Genomic DNA, 18,080 nt, shown 5'->3' with positions numbered 1-18,080 from the left:
TCACCTGGGGATGAAGGGCAGGAGCTAAAGAGTCAGGATTCTCCAAGTGGAAGACACCTTTCTGTATGTTGTATGTTTTTTGCTGAAATATGTTTGCTGAAATATGTCAAATTGGCTTGTATTTTTCATATGCCTTTGTTGCATTTTGTATTTCTATGTGGGCTGAATCGTGGCAGCCTGTAGCTCTGAGCGATAAAGATTCTGTTTCTCACCATCAGAGCAACATTATACATTTTAATAGCGAACTCAGGTGCTGCAGTGCCTGTGGAAACCCAAGGTTTGCAAAAATAGAAAAAATACAGAGGGGGAGGAGAGGACTTAAGGACTTCAGTTCCCATCAACCCCAGAAGCATGGCCAACAACCAGGGTGAATGGGAGTTGGGCACCAGCAACATACAGCGGGGCGCAGATTTCTAATCCCTGATCTAGTCCATCTAGGCATTAGAAGGGCCCTAGCTCAGTGACAGGACATCTGCTTTGCATACAGAAGGTCCCAGCTTCAACTCCTGGCATCTCCAGACAGGGCTAGGAAAGACCCCTGCCTAAAACCCTGGAGAACCTCAGTGAGATTCCTCTGTTCCCAGCATTCCAGCTCCGTAACGTTCTCCCTGCCTGTCCTCCATGCAGAAAAATCTAGCCGATCAACTGGACATTCTGTTGATGAGCAATCCAATTGCATCGAACTCACACAATATCCTCATTGACGGAAATGACAAAACCCGGCGATCACCTAGATTGAGTAGGGCTGTGCAGCTGCCCCACATGAATCCCGAAATGAACTGGGCCCAGTCTGGAACAGCTCAGAGCAACCCGGAGCTCCTACATCGATAGCTCCTTCTTCATTTGCACAGCGTCTCTTTTGTTCGTCCTTCAGTTCATACCAGTAGCCTTTCTTATACACCTGTTGGTTTTCCAGACCTTTCTCAATCAGTCCCAGTTGTATCTTTAATCTAAAAAAAAGAAATGCTTGCGGTCTGCGTCTTAAGTTACTTAGGCAGTTCTTGTCCTTTATTCCTCTTCCACACACCCAATTTTAGTCCTAGTTTTTTAGGTTAGGCTTGCATTACATGACAGCTGCATTCCGTTTTCTGTGTTTGTCTTGATTAATACTTTGTCTTGTGCCTGTGTCAGTAAGTCTGCAGAGGACATTGTACACAACACAGTCCAGGAGAGGACACTGTGCACATACCATGCACAAGCTGTGCACATACAGCAGGGGTATGGCGCTAGCATGAAGCAGCTGTGGTCCCACCCGAGGCAGAGGTGCTGGCAGGAGCAGCAGCACCACTGGCCAGACTGGTCTACCCCCGAGTCAGATTAGCCCATCCTAGGACTGTGCGTGGTGGACGGTGGCAGCAGCCATACCCATGCAGATGCCTCTCTGTCCCAAGTCTGCTGGTGGAGGGAGAAAGCCTGCTCCCTCTGCCAGGGAGTTATTTGTGGAGGCACTTGCAGGGGCCACTGGGTGGGATAACAGAGGGAGCCCAGCTCATTGGTAGGCATCCGCCATCTCTGAGACAGCGCCTGTGTCTGATGTCCTCAGGTGGGATTTCTTAGCTGGCTCTCTGCTAGGTACCAACACTTCTGTCCAGAGCACTGGGGAGGAGGTGGCACTCTCTACCAGTGCCATCAGGAGATACTTCCTCCTGATGCCCCCATTGCTTCAATGGTGGTGATGGTTGATGCCCCAGACTGAAGGCAGCCAGTCTGATTCACCACAGAAGCAGCAGAGACTTGTGTGGGACCACTTTAAGAACATAAGAACAGCCTGCTGGATTAGGCCCATAGCCAATCTAGTCTGGGATGCTGTTCTTGCAGTGGCCAAGCAGATGCAGATGGGAATCCCAAAAGCAAGACTTGAGCGCAAGGGCACTCTCCTCTCCTGTGCTTTCCAGCAGCTGGTATTCGGAAGCGTACTGCCTCCAACCATGGAAGCAGACCATAGCCATCATGGCTAGTAGCCACTGATACCCTTATCCTCTGTGTATTTGTCTAATCCCCCATTAAAGCTATCCAGGTTGGTGGCCATCATTGTCTCTAGTAGGAAAGAATTTGAATTTAACTATGTGCTATGTGAAGAAGTCCTTTATTTTGTCTGAGTTCTAGTGTTGGAAAATGAAATGGACTGCCTTCAAGTCGATTCCAACTTATGGCAACCCTATGAATGGGTTTTCATGGCAAGCAGTATTCAGAGGGGGTTTACCATTGCCTTCCTCGAGGCTGAGAGGCAGTGACTGGCCCAAGGTCACCCAGTGAGCTTCATGGCTGTGTGGAGATTCGAACCCTGGTCTCCCAGGTCGTAGTCCAACCCTCAAACCACTACGCCACGCTGGCTCTCAGTTCTAATAATAATAATAATACTAATAAAATTTAATTTATGTGTCGCCTATCTGGCCATTGGCCACTCTAGGTGACGTACATGTAAACAATTAAAACACAATACAATAAAATACAATAATACAATGTGAAAACAATACTGCAGCGAGAACAATACTAGTACAGGGTTAGAGGCATTTCAGTCATAACAGTTAACCCTCCCCGGAAATCCCAAAGGCCTGTTGAAAGAGCCAGGTCTTTAAGGCTTTACGGAATACATTTAGGGAAGAGGCGTGCCGTAGATCTTGTGGGAGGGAGTTCCATAAGGCGGGATTGAGAAAAGGCCCTGTGTGGCTGATCATGTCGGGCGGCATAATTGGTGGCGTTGAAGGCGCTCCTTTAGATAAACTGGGCCGATACCGTATAGGGATTTAAAGGTTAATACCAACACCTTGAATTGGGCCCGGAAAGCAATTGGAAGCCAGTGTAGATCGAACAACACTGGTGTGATGTGATGCCGGCGGCGACTATTCGTAAGTAGTTGAGCCGCCGCGTTTTGTATAAGTTGTAATTTCCAGACCGTTTTCAAGGGTAACCCCACATAGAGCGCATTATAGTAATCCAATCGAGAGGTGACCAGGGCGTGTACTACCAGTGGGAGCTGATGAACAGGAAGGTAGGGTTGCAGCCTTTGTATGAGGTGTAGTTGATACCAGGCTGCCCGGCTCACTGCCGAAATCTGAGCCTCCATGGACAGCCTGGAATCAAGTACAACCCCAAGGCTGCGGACCTGTCCTTCAGGGGTAAACTCACCCCATTGAACTTCAGGTCAACATCTCCCAACCTTCTCTTGTCCCCCATGAGTAGCACCTCGGTCTTATCGGGGTTCAACTTCAGCTTGTTCCTTCCCATCCATCCACTCACGGATTCCAGGCACTTGGACAAGGTCTCCACAGCCAACTCGGGTGAAGATTTAAACGAAAGATAGAGCTGAGTGTCATCTGCATATTGGTGACACTGCAGCCCAAATCTCCTAATGATTGTCCCCAGCGGCTTCATATAAATATTAAATAGCATGGGAGAGAGGATAGAACCCTGTGGCACACCACAATTGAGAGGCCAAGGGTCTGAAACCTCCTCCCCCAATGCTACCTGTTGATACCTATCGGAGAGAAAGGAACGGAACCACCGTAATACAGTGCCTCCAATTCCCAATCCCTCCAGGCGATGTAAAAGGATACTGTGGTCGACAGTATCAAAAGCCGCTGAGAGATCGAGGAGGACAAGAAAGGTGAATTCTCCCCTATCTAATGCCCTCCTCATATCATCTACCAGAGCGACCAAGGCTGTTTCAGTTCTGTGACCAGTCCTGAAACCCGATTGGTATGGATCCAAGTAATCCGTTTCATCCAAGTGTGTTGTCAACTGGTTGGCCACCACTCGCTCAATGACCTTGCCCAAGAATGGTAGGTTCGAAATTGGGCGAAAGTTATTAAAAACTTGGGGATCCAAGGAGGGCTTCTTTAAGATGGGCTTTACAATTGCCTCCTTGAAGGCTAATGGCATCACACCCTCTTGCAAGGATGCATTTACCACCGCTTTAATCCCCATGCCCAGTTTCTCTCTGCAGCTCACAAGGAGCCACAATGGGCAAGGGTCAGTTAGGCAAGTGGTAGGCTTCACAGTCGAGAGCACCTTGTCCACATCCTCAGAAGGGAGAAGCCGAAACCGATCCCAACTTACCGGCATGCAAGTGTTACGAGAGACAAAATCTTTTCTCTAGCCACTTTCTCCATGCCATGCATAATTCTGTACACTTCCATCATGTCGCCTCTGACTCGCCTTTAAACTAAAAAGCCCCAAATGCTGCAACCTTTCCTCACAGGCGAGTCGCTCCATCCAACTTGACCATTATGTTGCCCCTTTTTGAACCATTTCAAGCTCTACAATATCCTTTTAGAGGTGAAGCGACAAAAACTGTACACAGTATTCCAAATGTGGCCGCACCATAGATTTGTATAATTGCATTAAGATATCGGCACTTTTCTTTGCAATACGTTTCCTAATGACCCCTACCATGGAATTGCCTTTTGCACAGCTGCCACAGACTCAGTTGCCCTGCACTAAGAGGTGGGAGTGGATCCCAGCATTGCTATTATCATCACTGCGGGCGGGCAATGAACAGGGCAAAAATGGCAGGGCATCATAGACATTACAGAGGCTTTGGCAAGCAACAATGGAGGAGATGGGATGGGGCACGAGATGGTTTCCAACGCCAGACCAGATCACCACATACATTGGTGGGATGGTGGCATTGGACAACCAGCCATCCAGGTCCTCAAGCCATGCCTGGAAGCCAACAAGACTCTCAGCACCAGCACTACACTCCTCGGTCAGGTGAGCCCAATGGTCAGGCATCTCAGGAGACTGATGAGCTTCTGGATGCCTGGGATCCCCAAGTCAGACAGGCACTTCCTGCCAGAAGTCTGGGAAGTTACTGGTAGACTGAGGAATGGCCTTACCATGCAGGTACAGCCATTATGCCAAGACAGGGCAGACATGTTGGCCACCATCCACAGGTGAAGGACAAGCTTTGTGTGGAGAATACCAGGAGGAAATGGCAGGACCTTCGCAAGGCAGGCACAGACCAAGAAATGGGCCAACTGAGGAGGAGGGAGAGGGACCCACCCCTCCTCCCAGCAGAACAGGAGACATCTGGGCTGACCTCTCCACCTGGATTACGCTGCCACAGCAGTGGCATGTGACCTGGTGGAGTCCATGGAAGACATTGCCACTGGCCTCCTGGTCAGCCTGCAGCCAGATTTGGCAGGACCTGGCCTGGGTTGTCGTGGCAAAGACTTGCTTGCCCAGCAACCAGCATCCCAAGGTTTTTTTTCCTATGGTGGGTGACACTGTTACACCCACCGCACCAGCTTGGATGGTAAAATTGGCAGACCAGTTAGTCTTCCTAAAGGTAAACCTCCTCCTGCCGGGATACCCCAACCGACCACTACATGCACGTGGCCGTCTCATGCTGCTGCTTCTGCCTGCCCACCTCTGTTGCCCTTCAGGACAGTACTTGAACTTTGAAATCGGGAGACCTTCCATGCCTCACACAAGCATGGTGTCCCCATCATTAAGGAGACTATTGTGCTTGCCTGACAAGACTGTCTTCCTAGGACTCAGTTGCCTGCTGCTGCTCTGCCTGCCCACCTCGCCATCTTTCAATATAGTAATTCAACTCTGCACTTAAGAAATGCTCTTAACGCCTGCCCGGGTAGTGTGTGTCTGGCTTTCTTTGACTTGGTTTATTTATTTATTTTATTTATTTGGTTGCATTTATATACCGCCCTTAGCAAATAGCTCTCAGTGGTTGCCCACAAGATGGGAGTTTCACCCTTCAGTTGATTTGTTTTTTAAATGTTCAGGCAGCAGGCCAATCGGGAACATCAGAACTGGCAGGATCAAGTATTCAACTGCACAGTCTTAAATTTTTTTATTTTTTTACAAAAGCAAACTTTAAAGGTGGCTAGCAAAAAAAACCCCAAACCCTGGACCTACCTAACCTCTCTAAATGGCTACCATGCCTCCCAGGTTACATGCACTTATGTGAAAACAACAACAAAGTTATGGCCGTTTTACTTGTTTTTAATCTTTTTTTATTTTTTGAAAAAAACTTTAAGGTGGCTATCACAAACAGCTCTGGATCTACCTAGCTAACATCTGGCATGATTAATCCCCTCTTGCAGGTCTACCTTATCTCCAAATTTTGTACATCTATGTGAAAAAAAGATTATGGCCATTTTAGTTTCCCAAGTTGGGCTCCCAATCAACCTGAACTGGGGTCCAATCTGAATCGGCGAATCGGGGCGGGGAGCGAGCTCGCACAGCCCTAATATCAGGGATGGGGAACCTGTGGCCCTCCAGATGTTGTTGGATTCCAACTTCCATCTGTTCCAACCAGCATGGCCAATGGTTAGAGATGATGGACACTGTAGTCCAACAACATCCGGAGTCCCAAAGGTTCCCCACCCCTGGCTCACACCCAATTGACCAATTGAAATGGAACTAGTTTGCAAGACCTCATCACTGGCACCACTACTTGTTTCTTTTCTGGCAGAGCGTTTGTCTATGTAACAACAGTGTGGCATGCCCCCCTCAAAAAAGACATTCAACCAGCACAGCTCTCCGAGGCATGGAGGAGCAGCGATTATGAAAGCTTCATCGGGTCAATTTCAGCCATTCACTAAACTGCGGGGAAGGGCCATAGCTCAGTGGCTGAGCATCTGCTTAGGATGAAGAAGGTCCCAGGTTTAATCTGCGGCACCTCCACGTTGAGCTAAGAGAGACCTCTGCCTGAAACCCTGGAGTGTTGACAATACTGAGCTAGATGGACTGGTTGGTCTGACTCAGTATAAGGCAGCTTCCTATCTGGTTAGAGAGAGACGTGCATGGGGGGCGGGGGAGACGGCACCCAAACTTCAGACCATGGGGGTCAACAGCTCCACTTTGAAAAGGAGGGAGGGGCTGTTGAAGCAAAGCAGTTTGAGAGTCCTGGAGGTGCAGCCCCAACCCTCAAAATAGCCCCAACTGAGCAAACAACTTCCCCTAACCAAAGACTGCAGTGGTTAGATCCTCATTTATGATTATTATTAAAAGAAGGCTAAATGTGACGTTAAAGATCTTAGTGCTATTTCACAGCATCGACCGTTCTGTGCTTCGGAGCAAAATCCTCGTTCTTTCGTCCGGGGCGATCCCACTGGTCAAGATTAAGAAGCCAGGCGACTGTCCCTGTGCATCCCGAGGGCATTTTCTTCATTTGCTGTGCAGGTGATGCTTGGCTATCCATGTGCCAAGGCTTTGCAAAAATAAACTCTGCTGCTTCCCTTCATTTCGTCTGAAAAGACGTGGGGAGGGGGGAGTGAGCGGCTGCATAGGAGGGCTTCCGCTACATTCAAAGCAACTCCTCGCAGCACAGATCATCAAAAACAAAAACCAAACCCCCAGAGGCATCACGAGCACTTTAGGCAGGAAGGTGGCCATTAAAGAAGAGCCACGTAATTGTGATGGACGCCAGTTCGCCACGACAACGATGATGATGAAGGGGAATGATTATTTCCATTCTCAACAGTGCAAAATCCTATTTACACTCTCCAATACGATGAATGACAGCCAAGAATATTATATCAAGGAAAATACTGCCTTCCCACTCCTCCCCAATTTGTTTTTTAAAAAATATTGTTTTCAATATTTAGCCCTTATTCCCAAATACCTGTCAGATACAGCATCTGTTAAATAGGTAGGAATATATACATACATTGGGGGGGGGGGGAACAGTAATAAGTAATTGCAGTGTTTGTTTAATGTGACCTAGCAAGGATTTTATCTCCCGCTAAGTGTTGGAGAGGAACAAGTTTGGATCCTAAAATGGTACCATAGATCCTTATCAGAAGGGGCAACCAAGAACATGAGAGTGACTGTGTAATTTGGATACACGACTACTCAATCCTCCTGCTTGGACACGCACATTCCACACTGAAAAGGCGCTGCTTCCTCCAGAATGTTCAACGCTGCCTGAGGCTTTCAGCTTCTCACCACGGATCATTCAAACAACCTGGATTTTTATGTGCAAATTCAAGCCAGCCAAGGAACCTCTTCAAACTTTGGATTGCCTTTCATCTGTCCATTCCTGTTTAGTGTTCTGGAGAGCCTGAGTTCTCTGCTCATCTACCTGGACATAATCCACTCTTTGTTCTTCAGAGAGGAACGGTTTCTGCCAAGGGGAAGGCGATCAAACCAAAAATCAAAACAGAATCAAATAAAAATTGAGGATATGTGCATAACATTAACAGGGATACATGTCAGTTCCCCTCTCCATTCTTAGCTGGGGTTTCTTTTTTCACCTTGAAGCTGAGGGTGACATCACCAGGCAAGAGTGCCTGTTGCCTTGCTACCAGTTTCAGACATAATTCCCCATCTGTTACCTTGTCACCCAGCCCAGAACAGGCCATGCAGACATAGGCAGCACAGGGATATGTTCGCCTTTAGATGAAGGGAACATGTTTTTCTCTGTGTTGAATCTCTTGATCGGTCAAGACAAGAGTAGCTTTTGACCCCAGGGAGTTTCATTTAAAGCCGGGGGAATCTTTTTTTAGACCAAGGGCTGCATTCCCTTCTGAGCCACTTTCCAGGGGCCACATGCCTGCCGTGGATCAGAAGCAAAAGTGGGCCGAGCAGTATCTTTGTACAGGAGGCCACTTTCTACCCACACTCACACACCCCTCTCTGTCCTCCATCCAGGGGAGCAAGAGGCATTATCAAGTGTTCAAGGGCCCATCCCAGCCAGGCAAACACGCTTGGGGTGCAAAGTGGGGCCAGTGAGGAGTGTGGCCTGGATGGCCGGATAGAGAAGGCTGGAGGGCCACACCCAGCCCCTGGGCCAGAGGTTCCCCACCCCTAATTCTGAGACACCAACAATGCTCTGTCTACATTCAAACGAAATAAAAAAGGTAGCCGCTGGCAGACGTTAGCTATTCAGTGCTACCATCGTTTTAGTGATGACGGAGAGTGGCAGTGGAAGTTGTCAAGAGCAAGGCCTACCTTTTGGACAGGAGATGGAGAAGCAGAATTAAAATCCAGTGCCAAGTAATCAAGGCTAAAGTTCTTTGGCCACTGGAATGCTCCATTGCATGGAGAGGTTGCTTGCTTCTGTTGAGAAATAAGCATAATTGTGACAAGAAGAAGCGGGCAGGTAGAAAGCAAATTTTAAAAGTTGAAACACTTTTCTACAAAAAATGTTTCCCACATCCTCAGCTCTGCAACATAGACCATGCTTTAGCAAGGCAGCTTCCACATCTTCCTGGCTTCATTGTGGTCCCCAACCCTCCTCACCCCTGCTCCTCTCCTGCAAAGCTATTTGAGACCGCCTCTGCTGTACATAGAGGGTGGTATTCAGTGCTAGTCCTACTCAGAGTAGACCCACTGAAGTTAATAGGCATGACTAACTTAGGTTCATTCATTTCAATGGGTCGACTCTGAGCAGGACTTGGCTGAACATAAACCCAGTGCGTTCAGGGGTAGCGTACGCTTCTGATGCAGCCGTTGCCAACCTGATGATTTGCATCACAGCTGTGCCGGCTGGAGCTGGCGGGAGTTGAAGCGCAAAACATCTGGAGGGTGCCAGGCTGGCAAAGGCTGATCTAGCGCAATGCAGGAGCGAGAAGACAACAAAATGTTAGGAACGCAGGAAGGTGCCCAATACTGAGACAGACCATTGGTCCATCTAGTTCACCAGGAATAGCCAATGTGGTGTCCCCCAGCACAAACGCCCGCCAGCTCCAGCCAGCCTGGTCAATGGTCAGGGATGATGGGGGCTGTAGTCCAGCATCACATCGGGTGTCCCTGGTCTACACTGGCAGCAGCTATCTAGAGATTTAGGCCACCTTCATACCATGCATTCCTTCCGCTAAGCAATCATGGCTTCCACCAAAGAATCCTGGGAAGTGTCATTTGTGAAGGGTGCTGAGGGTTGTTAGAAGAGCCCTCTTCCCCTCACAGAGCTACCATTGCAGAGTGGTTTAAGTGTCAGTCTCTCTTCCCAGAGAACACTGGGAATTGTAGCTCTGTGACGACAGGGGTCTCTTAACAACTCTCAGCACTCTTGTCAAACTATAGCACCCAGGATTATTTGGAGGAAGCCATGACTGTTTAAAGTGGAATAATAGAATAAATGTATGGTCTGAATGTGATCTCAGACAGGGGTCTCTGCCAAACCTATCTGAAGATGCCAGGACTTGAATCTGGACCTGCTGCATGCAAAGCAGGTGTTTTGTCACTACCTTACAATCCTTCCCTTGGCTAGGAAGATAACCTTATACAGAGTTAGGCCACTGTCCTATCTAGCTTAGTGTTCTCCACACCAACCTTCCCCAATCTCCAGATGTTGTGGACTACAACTCCCATCATCCCTGACAATTATCCACACAGTAGTCCAAAATATCTGGAGGAGGGCAACAGGGTTGAGGTAGGGTGAGCTACACTTACTGTAGATGCAGGGATTAAACCTGCGGCCTTTTGTACCACCGGGCTGCAATCTTTCTCCCAACACATTTCCCTGTCTTAAGGGATTTCACAGAGGCCCTGCCTAAAAATGGTAGTTGAAAGATTTGAGGTCCTCTCTCTGCTTCCAGCAAATCACCATGTATATCTCTGCCTGACGTTTGTGATCGCTTGGAGGGGCGCCACTAACACTTGTGGGCACAACAAAGATCTGTAGGAACAAGGGAGAAAGGCTCCCCTTATCCCTGTGTCAATCGGCCCTTGTATTTCTGCGCTGAATTTCTTTAGTAGGGCAAAGGGGAACCCCTGACACATGTTTTGCCAAAAAAATGGACTTCTCTGAGCTTTTCCGTTCACGGGATTTGTCAAAGGGGAGTAGAGAAGAGCTGCATGAAAATGATTACCATTTGAATGTAACTGTCTTCTTCCTCTCCGGAAACTGAACTGGGAAAAACTCTCGCTGAATTAATGCAGTCTCTTTCTGGAGAGATAAAACTTGTTCGATTGCTAGTCCGGGGAGGGGGGGGGGAGAGAAACACAAAACACAAACAAAAGAGAAGTCAAGGAAGAGTTTTCACAGATGCTCTGAGACTTAGCCAAAACCTGACGTTGCCCTGTGTGCAGAATTAACCCACCCAAAGCCAACAACATCAGGGAGGTTAAGTTAGCTTACAAAGTAGGTTACAGTCTCATCAATGTCATATTGGTAGATGAAGTCATTTCTGCAACTGAATCTGCCAGTATTTAACAATAGCCAGCCAAGGCATTAGAGGAAAGTGACAGACATCAAAGAAGCTTGCGTCCAGTTCTGCACACCACACCTTAAGAAGGATGCAGATAAACTGGAACAGGTTCAGAGGAGGGCAACAAGGATGATCAGGGGGGTGGAAACAAAGCCATATGAGGAGAGACTGAAAGAACTGGGCTTATGATAGCACTCTTCAAGTACTTGAAAGGCTGCCACACAGAGGAGGGCCAGGATCTCTTCTCGATTGTCCCAGAGTGCAGGACACAGAATAAAGGGCTCAAGTTACAGGGAGCCAGATTTCGGCTGAACATAAGAAAAAAAACTTCCTGTGGTATGACAATGGTACCAATGTCCTAGGGAGGTGGTGGGCTCTCCAACACTGGAGGCATTCAAGAGACAGCTAGACAGCCACCTGTATACTTTAAGTTGGATTCCTGCACTGAGCAGGGGGTTGGACTTGATGGACTTACAGGCCCCTTCCAACTAGTCTATGATTCTAAGTGTCAAGAGTAAGGAGCATAAATAGAGGCAACAGCCCATCACATTTGTGCTTTCCTTGCTGTACTGCCAATGCCATTATTGGTGGCAGGAACAAATTAATCAGCTACTGTAGCTGTATGCAGAGGAACTTCAGTTTGAATGGCCTGCAAAAGATATGTATTTGTGCATGGAAAATGTCTGCCACTCAGCCCTTTAAAAAAGATTTTTTTAAATGCTGCCAAATCCATTGCCTCGTCTGTGTAATGTTTTTTAAACCCGCTCTAACTCCTCAAGACACTGGGTCCAGAAAAAAACTTACTAGCTAGGTATTTCCAATGTTCGTCAGTGACCTTTGCACTCTATTTTTACCGGCTGAAGTAGCCAGTATCCCTGGTTTTTAAAGCAGTAAATCCAAATGGAAGCATCCTCACAATGCTGCTCAAGGGCTCCAATGCAGACCTCTGAGGGTGCAACTGTAGCGCTCATCCGCCTGTGGCTAGGAGTGCCTTTCACCAGCTCTTGCTTGGAGCGCACACCGAAACCTCCCTTGCACACCCAAACTCAGTGCTAAGCATGATTCCGCTCCCCCTTGCATTGACTGGGGCGAACGGAGAGTGATCCAAGCACATGCTGTTTGCAGCAGCCTCCCCCCTTTAAAGATTGATTCATCGGTCTTTAAAGGGGGGAAGAGACCGCTTCGAAGCGTGCTGCAAAACTAGCACCTGTTCCTCCATCGATGCAAGACAGAGCAGTTCCTGCTAGAGCTGATGTCGGCAAGCGGGCATTGGCTCTGTCAGGGACTGCACCAGCCCGCAGCAGTGAAGAACAACCAGGTCTGCTGGCTTTGGAAAGCCTGTTCCGCCCTGCTCCTTTTCGGAGGTTGAAGTCATCCGTGCGGAGCGGGCTTTCTTAGCCTCCCTGCCCCCCCCTTTCAAGCTCTGATTGCCAAGTTTGAAAAGAGGGGTGCAGAACAGGCTTTGCAAGGGCAAGAGATGTTGGCAGATGGGCGGGGCAACCCACCTGTCAATCGCATGGCAGCACAGCGGTGTCATGTGGTTGACAGGAGTGTTGCCCCACCCACTTTTCAAAGTTGGCCTGTGGGGTAGGGCCACATAAAGATCTGGCCCCTAGAGCAAAAAAGGTTCCCTATTCCTGCTCTGTCTAAAGACTCAGGGGTAATCCGTTGCTGAAGCCGGTCTGGGCTCCTGGGAGGAAGGGTGGGATATAATAATAACAATAAATAAAGCAATATTCACAATGAACGCGGAGAGCGCTGCTGTGCTCAGGTCCTGCTTGTGGGCTTCCCTTGGGCATCTGGTGGGCCATGATGAGATCAGGATGTTGGACTAGATGGGCCACTGGCCTGATCCAGCAATGCTCTTCATAAGTTTGCTCTAGCTGGAGCTCCACATGGAGCTGTCCATCCTGAACTTGCCTTGCCTTAATTAGCCCTGTTGGCAGGAATATGAACTCTTGCCATGAGCATCCTGCTTGGGTCAGAAGCCATCTTCCGTTAGACCCATCCCCTTGAACAGAACAGCAGTAAGGTTGGAGCAACTAGATACCCACCTAATCTGGTTTACCAAGGAACTTCCCTGGGGTGCCGGAAGTAGAGGAGAATGGCATGGACTCCCCAAAGCAGGGATTGACAAAGTGGTGCCCTCCAAATGTTAGGAACATAGGAAGCTGCCTTATACTGAGTTGGACCATTGGTCCCTCTAGCACAGCAGTGTCTACACTAACTGGCAGCAGCTCTCTGGAGTTTCAGGCAGTGTTCCCTCCCAGCCCTACCTGGAGATGGCGGGGACTGAACCTGGGACCTTCTGGGTGCAGAGCCCTCAGCTACAGCCCTTTGCCTATTTGGTTGGAATCTCAGTCCCTTTAGCCCAAGTCAGCATGGCCAAAGATCAGGGTTGATGGGAGTCATAGTCCAGCAACTTCTGGAGGGCACCATGTTGGCTACCCCTGCTTCAAAAGACACCAGGGATGTCACTGGAGCCATTTTTGCAACAAATCTCACACTCTGGAAACGTAACTACCATTTGAAAAAACACTTTTAAAAATGGCTTTTCAAGTTGTCAGGTACCTGCCATTTGCAAGACACCTGAAATGAGGAAATTGTGACATACTCTGTCTCAAAGCAAACATGATACTGAATCTCTCTTTAAGGGAAGCCCATTTAATTCTTGGAATATAGGAAACACATTTTCTTGTCTTTTTAAAGGCTGGGATGAGATCCATGGGATTTGTATTGAAAGTTTGTTTGTAGACTTTGCTTACAGACTCCTTGCAGAATGAGAATAGTTATAAATACTTTTCCTGCTAGGAATGCTAATGTTTAAAAAGAATTGTCATCATAACTAAACAAGGTTGGATCCACACTATACATGATGCACAATTTATTTGCCGGTATCTTAAAAAAAATAGTTCAACAGAATCAGTACATCAAATGATGTCTGATGAGTGATGTTTTCTTCACAATTAGAAGGTTACAAAGTCTGAAATGACATCTTCTGGCAATGCTTGTGAGCTTCATAAAAAAAACCCTTGCTATCCTCAGCAGAAATACAAAAAGTGCAAATATTCAGAGCAAGGATTGATTTCCTAAAAACTGAAATTATAAAATGGATTGAAAAATCTAAGTAGGATTTTAAAAATTAAGTTCTAATTAAATGTCAAAAACTAAACTTTAAATAAACCTGGTTTCAAATGATATTTAAATGTAATACAAGCATATTAAAGTTGGCATTCTTAAGTTCTTAATAACAGAATCTATAGCCTTCGATTAAACACAATCTGCTTTTCTAAGCAAACAAATTATATGCAAAAATCAGACTCATGTTCTATGAGCCAGGGGCAAAAATGTGACTTCTGAATTGAGGTCCACCATTAAAAATATGATAAGTAGTCATATGTTGCATTGGTTATTGTGTACATCAGTGGTTCCCAAACTTTTTTCCCCACGGACAATTTGAAATTTGCTGAAGGTCTTGGCAGACCACTTGATGATTTTTCTTCCTGTTGTAATATGCTATGTTAGATTTGTTGTTGTTATGTGCCTTCCAGTCAATTTCGACTTATGGCGACCCTATGAATCAGTGACTTCCAGTAGCATTTGTTGTAAACCACCCTGTTCAGATCTTGTAAGTTCAGGTCTGAGGCTTCCTTTATGGAATCAATCCATCTTGTTTGGTCTTCCTCTTTTTCTACTCCCTTCTGTTTTTCCTAGCATTATTGTCTTTTCTAGTGAATCATGTCTTCTCATTATGTGTCCAAAGTATGATAACCTCAGTTTCATCATTTTAGCTTCTAATGATAGTTCTGGTTTAATTTGTTCTAACACCCAATTATTTGTCTTTTTTTGCGGCCCATGGTATCTGCAAAGCTCTCCTCTAACACCACATTTCAAAGGGGATGATTTTTCTCTTATCCGCTTTTTTCACTGTCCACCTTTCATATCCATACACAGAGATCGGGAATACCATGGTCTGAATGATCCTGACTTTGGTGTTCAGTGATACATCTTTGCATTTGAGGACCTTTTCTAGTTCTCTCACAGCTGCCCTCCCCAGTCCTAGCCTTCTTCTGATTTCTTGACTATTGTCTCCAGTTTGGTTAATGACTGTGCCAAGGTATTGATAATCCTTGACAAGTTCAATGTCCTCAATGTCAACTTTAAAGTTACATAAATCTTCTGCTGTCATTACTTTAGTCTTCTTGACATTCAGCTGTAGTCCTCCTTTTGTGCTTTCCTCTTTAACTTTCATCAACATTCATTTGCTGTATGATTTTTAATTGTATTTTTACTGACAGACCATGGACCACCCAACTGAAGCTCATGGACCAGTAGTGGTCTATGAATCACAGCTTATGAGTATTTGGATTCTGTCCAATAAATGGCATGGACATTCCTTTCCATGTACCGAGGGAACACCATTCTTCCCTGCAATTACTATCCTTTGCTTCTAAAAAAGTTTTATCTTCAAGTGAATGATCTTGCTCAGTCTCCTTACACGTGTATAGAAATGGAAATACTTCATTTCACAGTTGCTCCTCTAACCAGATATTAATTATTTTGTGCCACAGGCATGCAGACTAAGTGATCAAAGTTTTGGATTTATGCCCCCAGACGGTATAAGAACTCTATTTAATTGCAAACAGATGAATTATTTATTTGTTATAGTAGTGAAGCTTGTTCAGGAAATACGTTAGAAAGCTAGAAGATAGCTATAAATTGGCAATTTAAACTTGCCCTCTTTTTCAGTGCTCAAATTACTGTTTGGCTTAAATCAGGGGTGGCTAACCCTTTTCAGCCGGACGGCTGCTTTCTTCTTCAGTCAACCTTCTGGGGACCACATGTCAGTGCACCCAACACTCTCTCACGTACACGCTTGCATGCACAGACACATACAGAGCCCCCCTCAGCTGGTTCGTGCAGATCACTCCATGCCTCCCATCCCAGCACTGTATCTGATTGATTCCCCCCACTGTTTGTGCCACTGTTGCCAAAAGAGGTGGGCTCTTGGAGCACTAGAAAAATGTGCTTGGGGGAGCTGGCTCCCAGGTGGGGATTGTCCACCCCTGATTTAAATTAGTTTCCCTTGAGTGCAAGACACATGTACAAGTTCTTTGCTTTGGTAAGCCTCTCTAAACATTAGTGATATAGCTCAGTAAGATGCTGGCTAAGGACATAAGAACAGCTTGTTGGATCAGGCCAGCAGCCCATCTAGTCCAAGATCCTATTCTCACTATGGCCAACCAGATGCCTCTGGGAATCCCACAAGTAGGACCTGAGCACAACAGCATACCTCCCTCCCACCTGAGGTTTCCAGCGACTGGTATTCATGGCCTCCGACTGTGCAGGTAGACTTATAAAAGTCCTCTGTACTGAGATCCAGTGATGCTCTTGTAACCGTTCCTGCAATCATCTTCCCTTCCCAAGACCAATTTGTCAGGGCAGGTCTCACACCCACTTACTAAGGCACGGTCCACGTCCTGGTTAAGGCAGCATGTTCTCGGATGGTGGAAAGGTTTCGCAGGTCCAGGGGAGGCGGTCGGACTGAAGATCAAAACAGAGAGAATACTTCTGATTGCTACAGAGCTGGCTGAGGAAAGGGGTAAGTGGAAGCTTTTCTGTGTGGGTGGCTGGCTACTTGATGGAGGTAGTTCCAATAAAAGGCAGTTTAAGACATACTGAGGACTCACAGAGCAAAGCCCTGGTGCCACCAAGGCAGGTCACAGGCTGAAGGAGTTACTGGACTGATTTTTCCTGCGCTACCACCCTTAAAATTGCCAGAGAAGGTCCTGCAGCTCATCAGCTCAGACAACTTGAGGGAACCAATGGGGACCTGGTTAGCAATTTTGGGGTAGCCTCAAAGATGGCTGCCTGTGTGTGGACTGCAGAACATGTGGGCGCTGAAGATTCCTTGAGCCTGTCAAGATGTGCCATGGATGTACAGCTTACAGATCTTCACAGGCAAAAACTCAGTGTGACTGCCGCCTGAAGGCTACTTCACTGACTGCAAAACTCCTACACAGAAGGCACTTCTATGCAGGAAATCATGTGAAATCTGCACATAACTCTTGCAATTCTCACGGTTAGTCCATTTCTCACTGAGAAGAGAAACCTGTGTCTGGGATGTACCACTTCAGATTGCACGTGAGGGGAATCACACAGCATAACACGTCTTCATAAAAATAGTCCCTGGACACAGAATACTAAATGTCAGAGGAACAAGTGCTAACTTAGGCTTCTCCTAAAGATGCTAGTTTTCTACACGCAGGGATTTGTTTTGGTACAGAGGACCATTGGGTTATGTGAGCCTCCGCAACACCACCACCTGTGGTTTGAAGTGGTACAATTCAGACAGGGTTTCCCATTTCGGGAAGAACTGGGCCTTAATCAACTAATATGTCAGAAAGAAATGCTTAGCATGACCCTCACCATGATGTGCTAGATGACTATGAGCAGAGGATTCAGTTACATACAGTAGGGCCCCGCTTTACAGTGCTTCGCTTTACGGCTCTTCGCTAATGCAGTGGTCTCAATTAGAAGCAATTAGACTAAAGCCCCACTCATACGGAGCTTGTTCTGCTTTTACGGCGGTTTTCGGGTGTCGCACACCATTCTATTCAATGAGTTCCGCTTTTCAGCGGTTTTTGCTTTGTGGGGCCCTACTGTATATTCAAAACCAAGGGCGCCTTCTCCCCCAGTCTGCAATCTGATTTTGTACAGTCCACAGACACGTTTACAGAATCTGGAAAGTCAGCTGACATCCCTGGCTTCCTGACTGCATTCCTAAGACTGCTGTCCCAAACACATTCACTTCCTGAGTGGCTTCTGAGACAGTGACTAGCAAAAATGTGGCTCAAACCTGTCATTAAAAGACACCCCGCAGCGAGTGTCATTTTTGTTCAGAGGTCATCTGTTTGTTCTGCCCCTTGCAGGGTCTGCTTCATGCCTGAGCAAAGAAGCCTC

At 47.0% G+C, this 18,080-nt stretch overlaps 1 protein-coding gene across 13 annotated transcripts in view; it reads right to left on the bottom strand.

Annotated features, from left to right (window-relative positions):
* GAB3 (GRB2 associated binding protein 3) overlaps positions 1-18,080 on the bottom strand; it is a 128,027-nt gene that overhangs the window by 14,158 nt on the left and 95,789 nt on the right. For 12 of the 13 annotated variants that reach the window (XM_061599081.1, XM_061599088.1, XM_061599084.1 and 9 more), the window contains 4 exons: positions 16,580-16,661; positions 10,779-10,881; positions 8,917-9,024; positions 2,341-8,089 (listed from right to left, as the gene is read on the bottom strand). In XM_061599081.1, coding sequence (XP_061455065.1) covers positions 7,973-8,089; positions 8,917-9,024; positions 10,779-10,881; positions 16,580-16,661 — 410 coding nt within the window. In that variant the 3' untranslated portion in view covers positions 2,341-7,972. Of the gene's footprint in view, positions 1-2,340; positions 8,090-8,916; positions 9,025-10,778; positions 10,882-16,579; positions 16,662-18,080 lie in introns of those variants that run through there. The other variant, XR_009759334.1, reaches the window with a different exon arrangement.

The sequence above is a fragment of the Rhineura floridana genome, chromosome 16 (assembly GCF_030035675.1).
Source record: "Rhineura floridana isolate rRhiFlo1 chromosome 16, rRhiFlo1.hap2, whole genome shotgun sequence".
In the NCBI taxonomy this organism is placed as follows: domain Eukaryota; kingdom Metazoa; phylum Chordata; class Lepidosauria; order Squamata; family Rhineuridae; genus Rhineura; species Rhineura floridana.
The sequence above is the reverse complement of the archived record's forward strand: the minus strand, read 5'-3'. Positions and strand labels throughout refer to the sequence as shown.